Genomic DNA, 20,229 nt, shown 5'->3' on the forward strand with positions numbered 1-20,229 from the left:
AGTTTTTAAAAATGGTTATTGGGAAGGCAAATCATGCCTCACTCACCCTCCGGAGCTCCCCCAGGATTTACCTGGAGGAAAAGCCAAGTCTATTTGGAGAGAGGAAGCAATTTGGATAATTGGCTGCAACCTCCCTCTCCAACCTTATCTCTCCTTCACAAACCTCCATTACATGTCAGTCTTCTGGAAGGCTGCCTATCTCCACTTTATTGAGTTGTTTTTCTGGGGTTTTATCTTGCTCCTTCATCTGGTACATAGTCCTCTGCCTTTTCATTTTATCTATCTTTCTGTGAATGTGGTTCTCATTCCACAGGCTGCAGGATTGTAGTTCTTCTTGCTTCCGCTGTCTGCCCTCTGGTGGATGTATAGGGTAATGCCTTATTTCTGCTAGTGTTGGAGGGTCTCCTGCAGAGGCGGGAGGCAGCTGTGGCTCACCATGGGGACAAGGACACTAGCGGCAGAAGTTCTGGGAAGTGGCATGTCAGTCTTCTTGCCAAGGCTGGTCACACTTCCCTCAGCTGTGAATGACCCTCACACTCGTGCACACTTATCTTCTCTTATCTAAATCTTACCCCTTCCTCCAGTTTAGGGCCAGACACTTCAAGAAAGTCTTCCCTCTCTTTCGTCCCCATCACAGCCAATCAATCACCAAGTCCTGTCAATTTTACCTCCCAAGTATCTCCAGAATCCACTTTGTGCTCTTTGTTTTTCATTCTAACTCAACTAGTATAGATTCCCCATGCTCTCCCCTCTCCGTCTTTGCACAAGTTGTTCACCTTGACTGGACAGGTCTCAATTTAAACAACATCCTTTCCCAGCATGGAGAGGCCTTCCACAATCCCTGAGCCAGGTTAGAACTCTCTTTTATCAACTCCCATTGAACCCTATGTTCCCTCTATCCTGAACATTTATCACATTTGTGATATCTTGTTTAATTATCTTCCCTGCTCAACCGTAAGCTCTTCACAGACAGGACCACATTTGTCTTGTTTGCTGCTATAACTGCAGAGTCTGGCATAGCCCCTGACACATGTAGGCACTGACTAAGTATTCAATGAATAAGTGCAGCAATTACCACATCAGTTCATAGGAATCATCCCTTCCTCTCAACGCCTAAAGCACATTCTGTCTGCTTCAAGGAATGTCTGGCCATATAGTTGTTCCCATCATCTGAAATGAGCAAGCACCCCTTACGACATTCAGGAAACGGGATCTAGAGGGAAAAAGTGACCCTTGAAAAGAAGGAATATCTTTTCCTTGGAAACTGGATGGAATTGAGATTAGCTGCAGAGATATTTTGGTAGGATAAAGAGGCTACCTTCTCAGAAGTAAGTGGTCAAGGGATAAAGTCTTCTGTTAACAATGAGAAAAAAGATGTGTGTGACAGAGGTGTTTAGTGATGGAAAGTGTGCATTTCTCCAGAAGCTCTTATTAAAGTTGGTAACTTCTCAAGCTAAATGTTCTGATGGATTCTACATCCAGACCTTTAATAATGACAGGCGCCCATGTCTCCTGGATGCTTAAGGAGAGGGGCTGAACTCAATAACCTCCCAAGAGCTTCTAACCTTCAGGATTCTATAAACAAACTCATTCCAACCTGGAATTCGGAGAATCCACATTCTGGCTTTGTCTTTACACAGCAGGTCTTTTTCAATGTAGGAGACAAGACAATCTTTACCTTGCATCCCCTCTTTCTCTAATAGTATTAATACTTTCAAAGTCAAACACCCCCCAACCCCCCACAAGCCCCACAGTCTGGCTGTCATGTCCTGTGGGCCACGAGCACCAAAATAACTGAGCAAACAGCTTCTGACTAGGGCAAGGGTTAGACCTGACCAAAAAGAGATCAGGTTGGGATGGCATCCTGGCTTTTCTACTTCTAGCCAGGCAACTTTGGGCAAGTGACGTGACTTCTTTGGGTCTTAGTATCTTCGTCTCTAAGATGGTGATGATGGTCTACTTCTCAGGATTATTGTATTAAATGAGATATGCATATAAAAATCCCCAGCACAGAGTAAACATGCAAGGAATGTCAGTATGATCATAATTACAGATTTCTAGTTTTAAAAGTTCTGTTGGATAATGATTCTAAGTTGAAAACACTATTGAGATGAAATAATATGTTCGGAATTTGCTTCAAAATAATCCAGGGGTGAGGGGGAGGGTACAGATAAAATAAAATCAGCCATGTTTTGGAAACTGTTGAAGATGGGTAATGAATATATCGGATTTATTACTGTATCTCTCTACTTTTGTGTATGTTTGAAATTTTCTGTGTTAGTTTAAAAGTTTAAGTACTGAGAAAGGGGAATGCTGTAAAAATATAAATACTGATAATTTAAGATTATATTTGAACATATCTAGGTGATTGAACAGAAGAAAAATGATTTGAAGGGGGAAAAAAAAACGCTTGGGAATTCCCTGGCGGTCCAGTGGCTAGGACTCCGCATTTTCACTGCCGAGGGATTGGGTTCAATCCCTGGTCATGGAACTAAGATCCCACAAGCCGTGTATTGTGGCCAAAAAAAAATTATATATATATATATATATATATATATATATATATATATATATATATACACATACACACACACACATTATACATATATTATATGTATGTGTGTGTATATTTTTTTTTAAAGAAAAAAAAGAAAAATGCTTAAAGCCAACGTCTCTATTAGTTTCTCAGACAGAATTGTTTTCTTCAAACAGAGCTATCTCAAATGATCAGAAGGGAACACAGACACTTGCACACATTTCTCTGCCTTCATTTTTGGGAGGACACCTCCCCAAAATGTATGCGTGGGCTGTACATGCATTTTTAAGCAGACAAGCCCTGGGTGGTATAAACTACCTCTGAGCACCCCAGAGGCCCTGGTGAAATGGGACTGAGGGGCAAGACGGTGCCCGTGTTAGGGAAAGCAAGCAGAAAGGACTCAAAATGTTCAGGGACAATGGGGGCCACCAGCCCTCCTCTCTTCTAAGCCCTGGCTTTGGGCTCCTATATGAGGCCTCCTCAGGAGGTTGGTTCAGCCGGACCTGAGGCTGATTTAAGGTACTCTCACAACAGGTGAGTGGGTCCTCTCAGAGCACAGCTAGTGTGTTAGGTGACGCTTGAGGGGAAAGGGATCATTCAGGGAAAGGGAGCTATGAAGAGGGTCTGACAATAACCATCACAGCACATCCCCATATCATCTCCCCGCTTCCACATCTACCCGCTGAAAGAAGTCTAGAGACTGACAAACAAAATTCTCGAGTTTCACCTTGAATCAAACAATCCACGTCAAGCCCCTACGTCTGAGAGAGAAAACAGTCCAACAAGCTTTGTTTTAAGCAAATGCCTTTAAGCTCCCAAGCTGTGCCTGGAAAAGGAGAATATACAAATGTACTTACTCTTCTTGAAGAATAAATTCGCTATTTTCTGGAGAAAACTGCCCACTCACAGGATGTCTGAAGGCTGTGGTCTGCTGGTTATGGCTAAAGAGAAAGAGAGATAATGAATGAGAAATCCTGTGAATGGAAAGGCTCACAGACACAACAATAGGTCATTAATGTCTGAGGACCCCTGGTCAACACAGCCTCCTCCCAGGGTAAGACCACTCCAGAAGCCAGCTTCAGTGAAAAACCAAAAACTTCCAGCTCAGGCGCCAAAGCTCACCTAAGACGTGGGGATTTCAATTCTAGGCAAGTCTTGCCTCCAAGACAGCACTGTATCTTAGAGAGACAGTCCATGAAGGGCTAACTCCAAGAAACTGACTCACTCAGCGCAAGTTACTTTAAGATGGCACGAGCTGAAAACAAGAATGAACGAAAGCAGATGGCACTTTCAACAGCTTCCAAAACCCATGAACCAGGAAAAGAATCCTAAGAATTAACATCCACCCAGAAAAATCTATCTTCTTAAAATTCTTCTCCCTACTACAAAATGTCTTCGCTTCAGTGATGGGATATAAATGTATGGGCATGTCTCTGCAACATGACCTGTACAATTTCAACACTGTGGAGTTTCTATCACCCTTTTGAAGTGAGAAGGGATCAGCTTCCACGCCGAGTTGACAGACACAACCGAAGTGTGTAGGTGTTTTGTGTATTCATAAAGGCTGCCTGGTTCTTTGAAAGGAAGGAGGAGTTGGGTCTAGAGGCTGCTGCTCTGATCCACACGAATAAACTAATCTAACCTCCTTTTTCTATTCTTTAAAGAATATGATTTATGTTAAAATGTTTTTCTCAATCGCAAAATCATAGTTGTTTTAGAAATTTTAGAAAATATAGAAAGAAAAAAGGTCACCCATGATCTCACCACCTAGAGATATACCTGGGTTTCTTCTCTTTCCTAGCTTTCTTTTTTTTATCATTTTATTTTAAAAAATATGATTTTACTGTATTTAGAAATCTGTATCCTGCTTTTTTCACATCCAATTAACATAGACAATTTCCTATGTCATTAAGATGTCTTCATTTGAAATAGGTGAATAATAAATAGTCTTATCATATAGATGTAAAATTTTTACTGGCCATCTGTGTGCCAGGTACTGCCTGAGGTGCTAGAGATACAGAGTGAACAAAAAAGTCCTTACCCCACAGTGCTTACCTTCTAGAAAGATTTACATTCTTCTAATGCTGGACATTTTAGGTGCTTCCCCTACCCCACCCCCACTATTATAGTCAATATATCTTTGCATTTATGGGCTTTTTCTGCAATTCAAATTATTTCCTTGGGTTAAAGTCCCAGAAGTAACATTACTAAATCAAAGGGCATGGTCATTTTTTAAGGCTCCTTATACAGACGGTTAAAATGCTTTTTCTCGTCAGAGTCAACATATCATCTCAGTTCGATAGTGTTAAGATATCAGCCCCATCCCCAAACTGAGCCCTGACTCACCCCAGAGATTAGTAGGTTTAAATGAGCATAGCATAAAGGTTAAAAAAACAAACAAAAAAACCTCTAAGCCTACAAAGTTTGCCTTACTCTGCCCTGGAGCTGTCAGAGCGTCCTGCGTCTGGTGGCTGGGTAAAGCTGGCACTGAGATCTGAGCAGCCTGAATCCTACTAAGCCCTAGGTGAAATAGGCAGAGCTATCAGGCCAGTCTGCTCCCTGGCCCTGCAACTGCACACCACCCCTAGCACCCCCGCAACCCTCCCAACCACTGCCGGCCTCCGAATTCCCAGCTTCTGGCTCCAGGCAAAGCCCTTGGAATCCTATGACCTCATCTGGCAGGCAGCAGACTGTTCTTCCCAAAAAAAATAGAGTTGAGGAATGAGCGTCTGGATAAGGATGAGAAGCAGGCCCCCATACACCAATTTCAGAAATCCTTGCATTGTGTTCATGGGTTAGGCTTTATTTGCACCCAGTTTCTTTTCGCCATCTCCATTCACCAGGGAATTTGAAAACATTCTACCTAAGCCTGCCTCATTTCTACCTAGAGGAAAAAAAAAAATGCTCTGATCATAATGGGAATAACAATAATTCCTAACCACGATTACCTCTACAAAGCCTTTTCTTACACATCTTAACTATTAACACCGTCGACCCCTGTTTTATGAATGAGGAAATGGCTCAGAGAGGTTAAGAGACTTGCTCTAGATAACTTTGTCAATAAGTGATAAGACTGGGCCATGAATCCAGGTCTTCAATTTCTAAATTCGATGCTCTTTGCATGCTAACCTGCTGTCCCCTTCCCTTAGGAGTCTGTGGGGCTGGCAGCTTCCTGGTCAAGATCAGAAGTCCCTAAAGTCAAGGCATCTGAAAAACAGCAGCATCTACTGCTACCTCCTCTCCCTCCCCTTATGCCCAGGGCCAAACTTCTGAATGACACCACCTGTGTGGCACTCAGTAGCCCCCAAACAGCCTTTGGTCCTATGCCAAGGTCAGCCTGGTGAATCTCTGGTAGGTGTGAGCAAAGAGCAAACCTTCTATGTGCTTGGAGCAGCAGCCGGCATCCAGCAATGCCTTCATACACACTGTACAACCTGAATAGCAACTCCTGGGCTCCCCACACCCAACTTGTACCAGCTTAAATAAGCCCAGGGTCTTGGGTAAATGAACCCTGAGCTGGAAGGTGTAGGCACTGTGATGATTTTCACATTCTAACATTAGAAGAAAGATAGTTTTTTTAAGTGGACAAAAATATAGCTGTCATTTGATCAGACCTAGAGGCAGCTCCTCAGCCTTCCTTCCCTAATATGGACGCTGCCCTTTTTGCTAAAAACAATTATCAACCACAGCACCATCACCACCATTTCCTGCATTTACATGAAGTTTTAAGTGTGGTCACATTCATTATTGTATTTGACCCTCCCAAGTACCCACTGAGGTAGGCAGCACAGATATTTTTATTCCTATATTATGCAAAAATAAATGAAGATGTGGGTCACGGGATGTTATTGGAAGACTAAATTTAAAAAAAGGACTCAATACATTGAGAAAAGAGATGAATCAAAGCAATGCCTCCTGGGGGACTTCCCTGGTGGTCCAGTGGCTAAGACTTCGAGCTCCCAATGCAGAGGGGCCCAGGTTCGATCTATGGTCAGGGAACTAGATCCCACATGACACAATTAAGAGTTTGCATGCTGCAGCTAAAGATCCCACGTGCCGCAACGAAGATCCCACGTACAGCAATGAAGACCCGATGCAGCCGAATAAATAATTAAATAAAATTTTTAAAAAGTAGTAATGCCTCCTGAATACTGAGGTCTTAAAATTCGATGGTTTCTGATCAAACTCGCCCAGCTTGCTAATGGCAGAGCTTCTGGTTCAGCACTTTTTGGCAAAGGAAGAAGAGTTAGGTCCTTGGACTATTTCATTCAATCTGCCTAAACACCCAGCAGGGCAGGCTGTGTTTCGTTACATCAAGCCACAGGTGAGGAAAGGCCCAGAAAGGGGAAATGACATGCCCACAACAGTCAACTCCTGTGCTCCTGCACCCACCACCTTTCTGATCTCTTTCTACCACTCCAGGCTCACCTTCACCAAATGGAGGTTGCCTATGGAACGCTAGATTCCCCCACCCATTGGGAGATTGCAAAGTCCTCTGACTTTTCCTGCTGTCCTTAACTCCTCAGCCCAAAAGCCCCCAGCCTGCCCCATTTCCTGACTTTTGATTTTCTAAAACCCATGAAGAATCTCATGTCCTATGACCCTATCTTAAGATGAAGTTAGCAGGCACAGACAAATCCCCTGAAATACCTGTTCTTAAACCTGAATTGCCACCTTGCTCCCTGACAGTGATGTAGGTGACCCGGCCGGGAGCCAGGTGGCTGGTTTCAGTGGAGCACAGAAACTCTCTCTCCTCCATACAAGGGCTTCTGTTGCATTTCAGACTACTGAGACAGTAACTCGGCAAATGAGGTAGAGCAGAACCTAGCCTTTATTTTCAGATCCCACTCTTCCTCCCAGGAGCAGCCCTCCAGGTTGGAGGGCAGCCAGTCTCACCTGTGAGAGGACCAGGGAGCACGGGTAGAAGATGGCAGGGAAGGACAAGCCCCATAAAGGCGGGCCATGGGTAACCATCCACGTAAACAAGCACGTCTTCACAAGCCCTGGGCTGGAAGGACTTGGGTTAGGCCCTCAAGAAGTATGACAGCCAACACAGGAGACTTGGTAAGAGAACAGAGTGAGGGCCAGGGAGAACCGGAGACTGATTTGAGCTCACTAGAAGGAAGAACCCACCTACAGCCACAGACAGGGCTAGTCAAAATGTAAATGAGTCCTACAGTTTCTTGCAACATTTTTGCAAGATTAATTCTTCCATTCATACAGATTTTGACTATAACGTGAACAGTGACTCTGGATGGTTAAACATAAAGGTTCCAATTTACTTAGCACAGCCACTGTTTCTGGCATGGCAAGAAGTTCTGGAGTTATGTGAATGGTGCTCAAGAGTGGAGGTCGGAGCAGCCTGGTAAATCTGCTTTTCTGACAGTGGTGGTATTGGTATGCTGAGAGCGTGACAGATCTGCTCTGCCAGCACGAGCTCTTATCTGGCCCCTGTTGTAAAGAGCAGAAGAGACAACTTAAAATGTAAGGAAAGCATCCGGCCTTGAAGCCCACGGGGGGACTCTATCAAGGCTCTCCTCATTGGTATGCTTGGCGGCACCTGCCACTCTGGACCTTCTGGCTCCTCAATACAGCTCTCAGAATGCTGTGAACGAGTCACCCTACAGACATCAAGCCACAGTCAGCACTGCCTCCAGACTTGTTACGGCACTTACTATCTTTGTGCTGAATCCCAGTGTCTCCAGAAAGCCAAGGTTCCAGGTAACCTACTAATCCTCCCAGTTAGGTCCCCGAATTAATAACCCAAAAACACAAGAAATTGCCTCCCCGCCTTCAGCTCCCATGTGGGCTGCAGAGTAAAGAGATAGCGGCCAATAGTCGAAATGGCATCTCTACATTCCCCCAACACTTCTTAAGAAACTTTTGTTTTATTTTACTTAACACTTTTACAAAATTGCTCATTTAGTAAAAAGTGTCACCGCTATTCGTGTGGCATTCCTAAGGGGGCTGAGGACGTTACTGAAGTGGTCTTTGGAGCTTGCACTATTTGAAAATGTCAAGCAGCTCGCTGCACACTGGCATGACTCTGACAGGTCCTCCTTCCAGAAGCATGGGAATCAGACCTTGGCGAGACAACATATGGTCCCCATCCTCTCTCCAGGTGAGTGCCATCAACACAGTATTAACCAGCCTCCTTCAATATCCACCCTCGGCAACAAGTCAGCCCAGAGTCCTGGGGTCAGAAGACCTGGGTTCAAACCAGAACAAGCCACCTCAGGTCTCTGAGCCTCATTTCATCCATTTGCAAATAGGAAATAATAATAATATCCTTCCAAACGGTTGTTGTGAGGATATATGAAAGGGCATCACACAACGCCTAGCATACAGAAGGTACTCAATTCATGTTTGTTGAACCTGGCTGTGTCTTTTTTGTTTGTTTGTTTTTTGGTTGTGTTTGGTCTTCGTTGCTGCATACAGGCTTTCTCTAGTTGCAGTGAGCGGGGGCTACTCTTCGTTGCGGTACGCGGGCTCTAGGTGCGCAGGCTTCAGTAGTTGTGGCTCGAGGGCTCTAGAGCGCAGGCTCAGTAGTTGTGGCACACGGGCTTAGCTGATCCGTGGCATGTAGGATCTTCCCGGACCAGGGATCGAACCCGTGTCCCCTGCATTGGCAGGCGGATTCTTAACCACTGCGCCACCAGGGAAGTCCCCTGGCTGTGTCTCGACAATGGCAATGACTAACAGGCATCTAAATTTTAACAGGGCAAAAATAGAATGAATCTCCTCCCCTCACTCCCACCAAATCCAATACTCCTCCTCCAGGTTTCCCTATGTCCGTTATCAGCATCGCTATCCAACAACCTAGGAGTCATCCTCCACTCCTTTACCTTAACCGCTACACATCATATGTTCACAAGTCCTGTTGCCTCCATCTAAAAAACATACTCTGAACTCATACGCTTCTTTTCATGTCTACAGCCAGCACACTAGTCATCGCAACAGCCACCTAACTGCTCTCCTGCTTCCACCCTGGCCTCTGTACCACCCACCCTACTCATCAAAAGCCTGACGGATCTTTTAAAATGTCAGTTAGATCACACACACTCCTCCTTTCAACCCTACAACAGCTCCACATCACACATAGAGTAAAATTCAAGCTCCTTACCTTGGCTTACAAGATCCTAGATGATCTGACCCCTGCCTAGCTCCGTCCTCTTCTTGCACCACTCTCCTCCATCCCCATCCTGCTCTGGCCACATCGGTCTCCTTTCTGCTCCCTGAATACCAAGCTCTCTCTTACTTAACAACCTTTGTACTGAATGCTCTTCCCCTTACTTTCTAACTGGTTCCTTGTCATTCAGACCTCAGCAGAATTATCATCTCAGAGCCCTTCCCAACCACCCACTGAAGTAGGCTCCCAGTCACTTCATATCACATCACCCTATTTTAATTGTTACTGTTATTTTTCTTACTTATGTCTGTGTTTGCTGATCATCAGTAACCCAAACTAACAGTGTATTCCAGGAGAGCAAGGACCTTGCCTGTCTTTTTACTGCTATTATCAGCTTGTAACAGAGTCTGGCTCTGTGATATGTGCTGAATGAATGAATGAGAAATAATGATGAAGGAGACTCCTACTTTAAAGCGAGGCCATGCCTCCAAATAGGCTAGCTAACCCTACTGAAGTCTGGACTTGGATCACAGACAGACAAAAACAAGGGTCATAAGCCATCAAAAGGCAGTGGCTTCTGCTCTTACCACCTGAGGAAGGAAGCATCAGACACCAACATAGTACGAATGCTTAATCCTTGGCTCTCTCCCAACTGTGTTACAATATAATTTGGAGAAATTAACCCTCCCCTGCAACTCCCCTCCCCCTCACTGCTGCAAAGGAGAGGTAGTACACTTGGCAGAGAGAATCAAAGAATGGAATGCAAACACCCTAGAGGCAATTACTGAGTGATTAAAAACACACAGGAGGATAATACAAACATCACCTGTATCTCCTTTTTGTGAACTTGGAGCGTATTTGGTGTGAAACCTACAATTTGGTGACTGGCTATATGCTCTCACATTGCTCTCTACTGTTTCATGTGTGTTTGCTCTCCTCCCCCTCTCCCCCTACCTCCAGTAAGATCCTAAGGTCCCACAGGGCTGGGGGCAGTCATTCACTGATTTCTCATGTATGTCCTGCAGCACAGAACAGCAATACCATGGAGCAGGCACTTGAAGTCCTTTATCTGAACAGCCTGAGCACAAACACACGCCACCTTCAGGGAGAGGCTGTGCAGAACCGCTCTCATTTTCTGGTTTCAGCAGCCCAAGGATCACACATGCCCCAGAGAGAGTTGGGGAGGCAGAGGCCCCCAGGCCCTGATAAAGGATCCTACACCCAGGCTAGGAGACTCCATCAGCCCTGGGGAGCACGGTGCAGACCAAGGAAGGGCCTTCCCCACTTCCACACTGTCCACAGTTGACTCACTCAACTAGGCAAAGACACTGAAATGCAGCCAAACCTCAGACCCACCACCCAGAGGGGCAGTCAGTACCTGTTCTCCTTGCCCAAAGGTGCCAAAAGGGGATGAGCCTGGCACAGACAGAGCTGGGCTCAAGGGAGTCACAGAATTAACTGAGTTAACTGGAGGCTCTCACATCTTGCAAGAGGGAGGTCTCTCCTTTCCAAACACTGAATTTAACAGACCGAAATCTTCCATCATGATCTGAAAAAATCTATGTTTCATTAGGCTCTCCACTCAGTGGCCAGCTCATTTCATAAATTACCTCTTCTGACCCAGTAACCCACACTGCAAGCCTCTCTTCTCCCCAAGCCCCAACATGGGGCTCCAATACTTAGGATTGATGGTTAATAGGAAGTTTTAATTGTGGCTCCACAGGACTTCAATAACCATGAAAAGACTAAAGCCAAACTCCTGACTGAATGAGGAAATCAAACCCAGATAGCCTCCCCTCCCCTAACTCTTTTTTTAAAGGAAGTTGGCAGAGAAGCAATGTAATAGGAGCCGAGGTACCAGCTCTGTTACTACCAACTAGTTTCACACCCCTGAGCAAATACACAACCTCTCTGGCCCTTAGTTTCCTCGTCTGTCCAATGAGGGGCTTAGACTCTCCATCAAGGCCACACGCAGGCTTCAAAGCATGAAGCCCAGGCTATTCAGTCATACAGGCTGCATGCAGTTCAAACCCCAGCTCTGCCGCACGCTGGTGGTACCCGACCTTGAAAGAGTTAATGACCTTTCTGAGTGTTGGTTTCCTTATCTGTAAAAAGAGGAGACAATTCCAACCCTGCAAGATTGTTATAAAGAGTACCGATAATGTGCCTGGCCTATGGCAGACACTCAACCTTCAGTGTCTGTTATATTTTTCTTTTGCTAGCTCTAAAACTCCACTCTAATAGAGTTGTTTTGTCTTTTTCTATGTTGCAAACTCCCATATTATTAGCCTGGCTCAAGAACACATTTTCTTCCCTTTGAGTTAAGGCAAAACACCCAGCCTCTTGTTTAAACTTAGAACTCGCCTGCCAGGCAAAGTAGTTTCAGATCAATAAGCACCTTCCTTCAGCCACGCTTCTGTCCCTCACTGGGTCGAGTCCCATGGTTCAGAAAGTGCAGCCCAAGAAAAAACAGCCTTCCCAGCAGGCTGTGCTGAGCCAGGGACACACACTCTACAGAAGTTTTAAAACTTCATGGTAACATTTTCGACCTCAGAGAACACCCAGTTTTATGCTTCTCTTTAATGCTCTTCAATAAGTCAGGTTCCTCAAGTGTAAAATGAGAAGGCTAGACCAGGTGATGTTCTAGGGATCTTCCAGCTGTAACATCTTGAGACACTGAGGTTCATCTCAGACTACTGCTGGAGCCACAGACTGAAATGTAACAACACTGCACATAATTGAAAACACAAAGGAAGGAGGCAGAACAGCTGTCCTCCCCAGTCTCGCTTGCCAACAGAATATCCTTTGTAATAACATCGGGGAGGTGTAGTTAATGATACTTTTGTCCTGTTTATTCCCAATTAAATTGGGCTCTTCTTTTTTTTAAACTGCAGACGCTCCCAACCAACCCATCAAAAACTCCCTTTCTTTGTCATTACTTGACTTTCATGAATCAGAATACATCACGGCAAACTGAATCCCAGTAATAGTAACCAGTATAGGACTAACCTGCTCTCCAGCTCTGTTCTCGCTGGGAAAGGCGGCAGACACACTCACTCTCTCCTCGAGCTCCATGCTGTGTCTTCCCAGCCCGGGCCTTATGAAAACCCCAGTTCAGGTCAGACTGGGAGGGAGGGTCCGGCCACCTGCAGAGGTGAAGCAGAGGCTCCCAGCCCTCCTGTTCTCTTTCAATTTCGGTTCTGGAGCAGCTGCCTCCCAAGGTGTTACAAATCCAGCAGCCACTTGCTCCTACTCATTCATTCTCCTTTCTCCTCGCCCACCCCTACGCAAAACCTGGCAACTATGCAGGAACACAGTTCCAGCTGTGAGTCACCGCCACGCTGTGGCCAAGTGGAGCACCGGCTGGAGGTAAACACTGAGGCAGGCACTTTGTGTCTCCAGGCCCCAATTCTTCTGTTCTTTGAGACCATGGGGTTGGCTGCCCCTCTTGTAGCAGAATATAAAAAAACACCTCCACTTGTGAGCCCAGGAGTCAGAATGAATTGCTCACTCGGTTCTGCTCTGCCACACTGTGGCTGAAATCAGTCCCAAAGCAGAGAGTCTTTGGTGGAGAAATGAAAGCTCCTCTATCACTATCTCTCATGGTCATGGCCAGGAAGAGGCTGAGCGGTTACAAGCCATCATACTCACTCCCAAATCTATGATTCTTTCATCACTGCTTGGGATGGCTACCAAGAAGGGCAGGGGGTTAGAAAGGCAAACTAAGGTATCAAAGTGCCTTTATCTTCACGGCCTCAGAGCAACACTGTGGCTCTTCACTGCATCTGTGTAGGTCTACAAGTCATGATGCAGGTGACAAGGACTTCTTTTTTCACAGCTATGTTCCAATGCCTACATATGCCTGGCACACAGTAGGTGCTCAATAAATATTTGCTGAATGAAAAAAAAACAGAAAACATAAAACAAAACAACGGGGTTTTGTTCTGAGTCTACTTGGAATGACAGCTTTACTAAAACCTGTATCCATTAACATCATTTTTTCCCTTTTAGAAATTTCCATATCCTTCACAACTCCCACCCCTGCCTGTAAGTAGTATTCTATAAATCTTTAAATGCAGAGATGATTTATTGTGAAACTAAGGAATTTCAAGTATTAGGGCCCCTCACTTTCACAAGCCCCTTCCAAGGCCCTAGAAAGGGGCCTAGCAACGTGTGTACATGCTTTCTACAACTGTATATATTTTAAAGAAGACCTCCCAAATTTTGTAAACATCAAGTCCCACAAAACAGATCTGCCACTGTAGAATGAAAGAATGAAGGACTCGACAAGCCATCCTGACATATCATCCTAACAAGGGCATTTGAATTGACAAAACTTGTTTCAGGGCTTCCCTGGTGGCGCAGTGGTTGAGAGTCCGCCTGCCGATTCAGGGGACACGGGATCGTGCCCCGGTCCGGGAATATCCCACATGCTGCGGGGTGGCTGGGCCCGTGAGCCATGGCCACTGAGCCTGCGCGTCCGGAGCCTGTGCTCCGCAACAGGAGAGGCCACAACAGTGAGAGGCCCACGTATCGCAAAAAAAAAAAAAACTTGTTTCAACCACAGAGAAGTTAGTCTCTCAACTACAGATACACCCTAGTCGATCAACTGTTTGTAACTGTTTGTAAAGTCAACTGTTTGTAAAGGCTGGAGTAGGTTTAAGAGCACAAACTCCATTCATTCAACATTTATTTAGCGCTACTATATGTTCTGCGCTGAGTGTTTTGGCCTAAAACAGTGATTAGAACATAATTACTCCCACTGAACTGGAGCTTACAATCCAAAAGAATAGACTGATATGGTCATAAATAGATACAGTAAGTATTTTATAATATTAAACATAAATAATATAAATATATATAACTGCAGATCAGAGTGAGTACCACAGTGTAAAACTACAGCAAGGCCCACGAACTTGCTATGTGTCAATCTGCTGGGTACAACGACCCTAGAAGGTAAATCGTTTTATCCCCATTTTGCAAACATGAATATTGAAGCCCAAAGGGGTCAAGTGCCACCCCACGGTCACATAACCAGTAGGTGACAAAGTCAGACTTCAAGCCCATATCTGCCTGACTCCAAAGTATGGGCCTGTTCTTAGCAGCTACACTTCAGTCAATGGCCAGTTCCTCCACAGAACCTCCAAAATGTCTGGGGAGACACGCTGGCAGCAGAGGTACAGGAAGCACATCGAGCACCAGCAGAGGCTGGCCAACTTCCAAAGCCCACATTCCTGAGAGTGGAGAAAAGGGAAGTGCTGTGAGCTTATTCACCAGGTATATAGCTATAACTTTGTTCACCAGGCAACACCCTGGCAGGGATCAGTGACAGCTAGCTGGGAGCCCAAAGAGGCCACATGACAGGCTCCCACCCTGTAGTCCTGCCTCCAAACTCCCGCGTCCTTACTGCCAGACTGATCATGATGGAGCACCGCTCTCGTTCCATTATCTCCTGGCACACACCCTCCGTGGCTCCTCACTGCTAAAGCCTCCCTCTCTCTCACCACTTCCCTAGACCCTCAGCTCCTACCAAATTTAAGCGTTTATCAGTACCCAAATCACCCGGTCTATCCCACCCCTGGGCTTTGTCTCCTGCAGTCTTCTTCCCTAACGAATTCTACCCAATCTTCAAGGCCTCTTTTCTTCCCAGTAGTCCTTCCTGATCACTCCAGACCACTCTGCCTTCTTCCTTCCTTGTACTCTCAGCACTGAAGGCTTACACTCTTTATACGGCAATTATGCTTCCCAACAACTCTTTTCATTTTACCCTACAAAAATTAAGTACAGTCGTCCCTTGGCATCTGTGGGGGATTGGTTCTAGGACCCTCCCCAATTCCAAAATCCACAGATGATCGGGTCCCTTATATAAAATGGCATAGCACAGTGAGCCCTCCTTATCTGTGGGTTCTGCGTTTGCGGACACAGAGGGTCAACTGTATTCCGTGTTACAGACAGGTATAAACTAAAAAGCAGAAGGTCCCCTTTTTGCCTTGAATTCAGTGTCAATCTCAGAGGCAACACCTTTACCAGTTTCTTGTGTATTCTTTGTTTTTCGCCTTTATGAAATTTTTATGCATTTAAAATTTATATACACATCTTTTTAGAAAAAAATTTACATAAACAGAATAAAACTGTACACATTTTTCTTTAACTTGCTTTTTACTTTACGTATCTTCGATTCCTCCATATCCACATGCAAGGATGAACATAAGCGGCCCCCTCCGCACACAGCTCCACTAGGACCGCCCCCCCCACCAAACCAGACCAACCCACAGAGAGATGACCCAGGAGCCCATCCCATATGCCAATCTGCCCCAACATATATAAGAGGTTTCAAACTGATTACCTGCAAACCAATTTGCCCCCAGAATTCATTTTATTTGAACCACATAGATTTTTAAAATTGAGCCCAAGTTTAACAACAGGAAATTTTCATACAAAAACCCAGCTCATCTTGGAAAACCAAACACTGTGGCAACAGCAGGCCCCCATGAGAGGTGGGATGCCCCTTCTAGTTCACTGCAGTCCCCACTACTCCCTACTGCTTCCTGATGTTGAGGGTGTACACCTAGTGCTATTTGTCATCACACCTTTATTTCTAATTTCCCTACAGGACAGAAATTTCTTCATACCCATATCTCAACCAGAATTAGGGAAACAAAAGATAAACAGAGAGGACAGAGTATTCCTAAAACAAATTGGAGAGCATACACACAGTCTGGTTTTTTGTTATCTGCTAAGCCTCTATAGACATTTGTGTTTGCAACACCTATCTTGTACCAACACCATTGATTCTAGAGAAGCTCCTCCTTTTACGAAGATCTGTTTTAAAGAATAGAGATTTCTTACATAAGAGTAAGAATGGAAAGATGACGGCAAAAATAGGCCAAAAAATTTCCCTCTCACAAAAAAACTTCGAAGAATCTTCCCAACAATAATGGCAAGTGGACTCGCCTTTAGCCTTCCCTGACTGGTCTCCTGAAAAGGTGAATCCCATGACAGCCAGCAGACTGTTTCTTGCACAGAGTGAAAAATCCAGAGAGGCACTGCTAACAGTCTGACCCTAAAGAATGCAAAAGAAGAGTGGTGTCAGTGGCTGCAGCTCCTTATAGACATCCACAGGGGCCACTGAAGGCAAGCAGGGCCTCCTGCAACAGAACAGCATCCGGCCAGGTTCTGTCTGGAGCAAGATCACAGACCTACCCCAAGCTGAAAAATGCAGTCTCCTGTGGTGTTTAGAGCACAGGCACTGGAGTCCAGCCCACACAGCCGCCTATTTCACAGATAAGGAAACTGCTCCAGAAAGCAACTTCAAAACACTGCCACCATCTTTTAAAAATAATTGCTTCTGGGTTGGGGGGAGGAAAGAAATAGGTGAGGGAGATTAAGAAGTACAAATTTCCACTTGCAAAATGAATGAGTCATGGGTATGAAATGTACAGTGTGGGGAATACAGTCAATAACTAAGCAATTCCTTTATATGGTGACATATCGTAATTACACTTATCATGTTGATCATTTTGAAATGTACAGAAAAAAATAACTATGTTGTGTAACAGGAACTAACGTAGCATTGTAGGTCAATTATACTTCAAAAACAAACAAAAGCAAATATACAAACAAACCTACAGAGAAAGAGATCAGATTTGTGGTTACCAGAGGCGGGGGTGGGAGTGGTAACAGTAAGGTGAGTGAGTTGGGGGAGGGGGAATTGGATGAAGGTAGTCAAAAGTTACTATGAACTTCAGTTATAATATAAATAAGTACTAAAGATGTAACGTACAACATGATAAATATAACTAGCACCGCTATATGTCATATATGAAACTTGTTAAGAGAGTAAATCCTAAGAGTTCTCATTACAAAAATTTTTTTTCTATTTCTCTAATTTGTATCTAGAAGAGATGATGAATGTTCACTAAACTTATTGTGATAATCATTTCATGATGTATGTAAGTCAAATCAGTATGCTGCACACCTTAAAATTATAGAGTTATATGTCAATTATATCTCAATACAACTGGAATATAAATAAATAAAAACTATTGCTTCTGCTAGGAATACACTCAGGAGGAATCTTAACAGGCCCGCAATTACTAGATGATCAGACCTGAATGACACTGCATTACTTGCTCCCAATAATGATACATAAGTATATTTGTTCACTCACGCAACCAATATTTAAGAGCCAACTAGATGCCAATCCTGCAGAGTCTCATACTACATGAGTAATCGAGAAGAGGGAGGGGGTGTGTCACAGCTCAGACTCTATGTCCTGTCAAAGGTGAACAGAAGGACAGTGTTTTTCGGATTTTCAGATTCATGAATGATTGTCTTCTTAGTCAAGAGCTGTAAATTCTCAATCAGTTTATTAAGGCAACTTGAGCCCTTTTATCACCAAGGGTAACCCCTGCTTTCCAGAAATCACTGTATTAAGAATTTTAGAGCTGAAAATGACCCAGAGTTCACTCACCTCATCCAATCTCTTTGTTTTACACATGAGGAAATTGAGGTCAGGGAAGGTTAGAGAATTGCTCAAGGTCCTAGCTATTACTAACCATAAATTAACACTAGGTTCCTGAAAACAAGGATTATGGAAAGAAAAAAAAAAAAAAACCAAAAAACATCATCACCACACTGTTTTAAAATTTATTTCCTGCCTTAAAAAAAATCCATCTTCCAGTGACTAATTTCTGCTAACAAACATGAAAAATATATTTTAGAGAGCTGGGAATCCTCGTGTCCAGTCAAGAGACCTTGCACAGAAATCCAGTGCCGTTGGTCTGGATTTAAGTGGCACATAAAACACATGCAGGGAGAGATGGTCACGTGAAGCCAGAGGCCAAGAGTGAAGCGATGCGTCTACAAGCCAAGAAATGCCAAGAATTGCCAGCAACCACCAGAAGCAAAGAGAGAGGCATGGAATGGATTCTCCCTCAGAGCCTCCAGAAGGAGCCAAGGCTGCAGATGCTGTGATTTCAGACTTCTGGCCTCCAGAACTGTAAGAGGATAACTTTCTGTTGTTTTAAGCCACCAGGTTTATAGTAACTTGTTACGGTAGCTCTAGGAAATAATACAGAACTTGCATTAGTTTAGTGACTTACCACAAACCCAATTAGTATGGAAAAGCTGTCACAAAGCCACTAAGACCTTGGGACTCACTCAATAGTAGTACAGAGACTAAGACAAGGGAGGTAAAAAATGTTCTATTTTTGAGGGCTTCCCTGGTGGCGCAGTGGCTGAGATTCCGCCTGCCGATGCAGGGGACGCGGGTTCGTGCCCCGGTCCGGGAAGATCCCACATGCCGCGGAGCGGCTGGGCCCGTGAGCCATGGCCGCTGAGCCTGCGCGTCCGGAGCCTGTGCTCCGCAACGGGAGAGGCCACAACAGTGAGAGGCCCGCGTACTGCAAAAAAAAAAAAAAAAAGTTCTATTTTTAACTGATCCAAATATTGTGTTCACTTCTGGTAACCACACCTACAGGCCAGAGTGGAAAGCTGGAGCACGTCCAGGAGAGAGAAGCCAGGGCTGTGAAGGGTCAAAGCCACATCACTGAAGGAACTGGAGTTTTATGGCCTGGGAAGACTCAGGGCACATGACCGTTGTCATTGCCTCTGAAAGGCTATCATGAGGAAGAGTAATTTGATTTGTTCCCTGAGGTCCAAGATGGTAGAACTAGGATCAGTGGGTGGAGTCACTGGGAGGCATATTTTTCAAGGAATCAAGTGTCAACAATGTCACAGTCAGAGCGGCCTCTGAACATCAGACTGGCTGGCTGTCTCCTGTGGGTGGATGTTTTCGAGCCCAGAGGCCAAAAAACCCATTGGGCAACATGTTGCTAAGGAAAGAACGTAACCCCCAAGCCTGCAATCTGCCAATAGGACCTTATGTTCCTCTCTAGCTCTGTGAATCCATTAATTCATGAAACACACCATTTAGCCATTATGTGAGTCAAGAGACTTCCGAAATACACGGGTAGGAGGACGAGATTCTGAGCATGAGGAGATACTTTGGTGGGAAAACAAAGAAACAAGGGCCTGTACGGAGCTATGGCTGAGAACCTATGCCCAACTCCCAGGAACCTGGCCACAGGAGCAGGTGGTCAGAGTTCTGTAGTGGAGGCTGGGTTAGGTTCCTTAGCCCCTTCTCACAGGAAGCTTACACTGAGATTGACAATACCTCTGTCAAGCTTTTTCTTTCAGATCCACAGCTTGCATAGTTCAGTGCAGCCAGTATCCATTAACAAACCACTGGGGTCCGTCACCTTTTCCTGAATACCTGCCACTGTGAGTAACTGCCTGAGATGCTTGCATGTATTACCTCTCATGGCCATTTCAACACTGCAAGGTATTATCATCTCAGGCTGAGGTTAAGAGGGGTTAAGTCATTTGTCCAAGGCCACACATTTCAGGATTTAGGATTCCCGCTGGAATCCAGGTCCAGAAGCCAAACTCTTTTCCTGCATCATGATGATGTCTTCTCTGCATCCTACTTCAGGCATTTGATTTGTTCAAGGTAAACAACAATACCACGCAAGGGGGAAGCAAGCAGGCAGCTTTCCCTCTC

The 20,229-nt window shown here is 44.8% G+C and overlaps 1 protein-coding gene across 2 annotated transcripts in view; it reads right to left on the reverse strand.

Moving 5' to 3' along the window:
* PLEKHA7 (pleckstrin homology domain containing A7) overlaps positions 1-20,229 on the reverse strand; it is a gene marked incomplete at both ends in the record, with an annotated part of 207,139 nt that overhangs the window by 77,965 nt on the left and 108,945 nt on the right. For both annotated transcript variants that reach the window (XM_082660876.1, XM_082660877.1), the window contains one exon: positions 3,394-3,477. In XM_082660876.1, coding sequence (XP_082517002.1) covers positions 3,394-3,477 — 84 coding nt within the window. The remainder of the gene's footprint in view (positions 1-3,393; positions 3,478-20,229) is intronic.

The sequence above is a fragment of the Grampus griseus genome (genome assembly GCF_964374135.1).
Source record: "Grampus griseus genome assembly, chromosome: 8".
In the NCBI taxonomy this organism is placed as follows: Eukaryota; Metazoa; Chordata; class Mammalia; order Artiodactyla; family Delphinidae; genus Grampus; species Grampus griseus.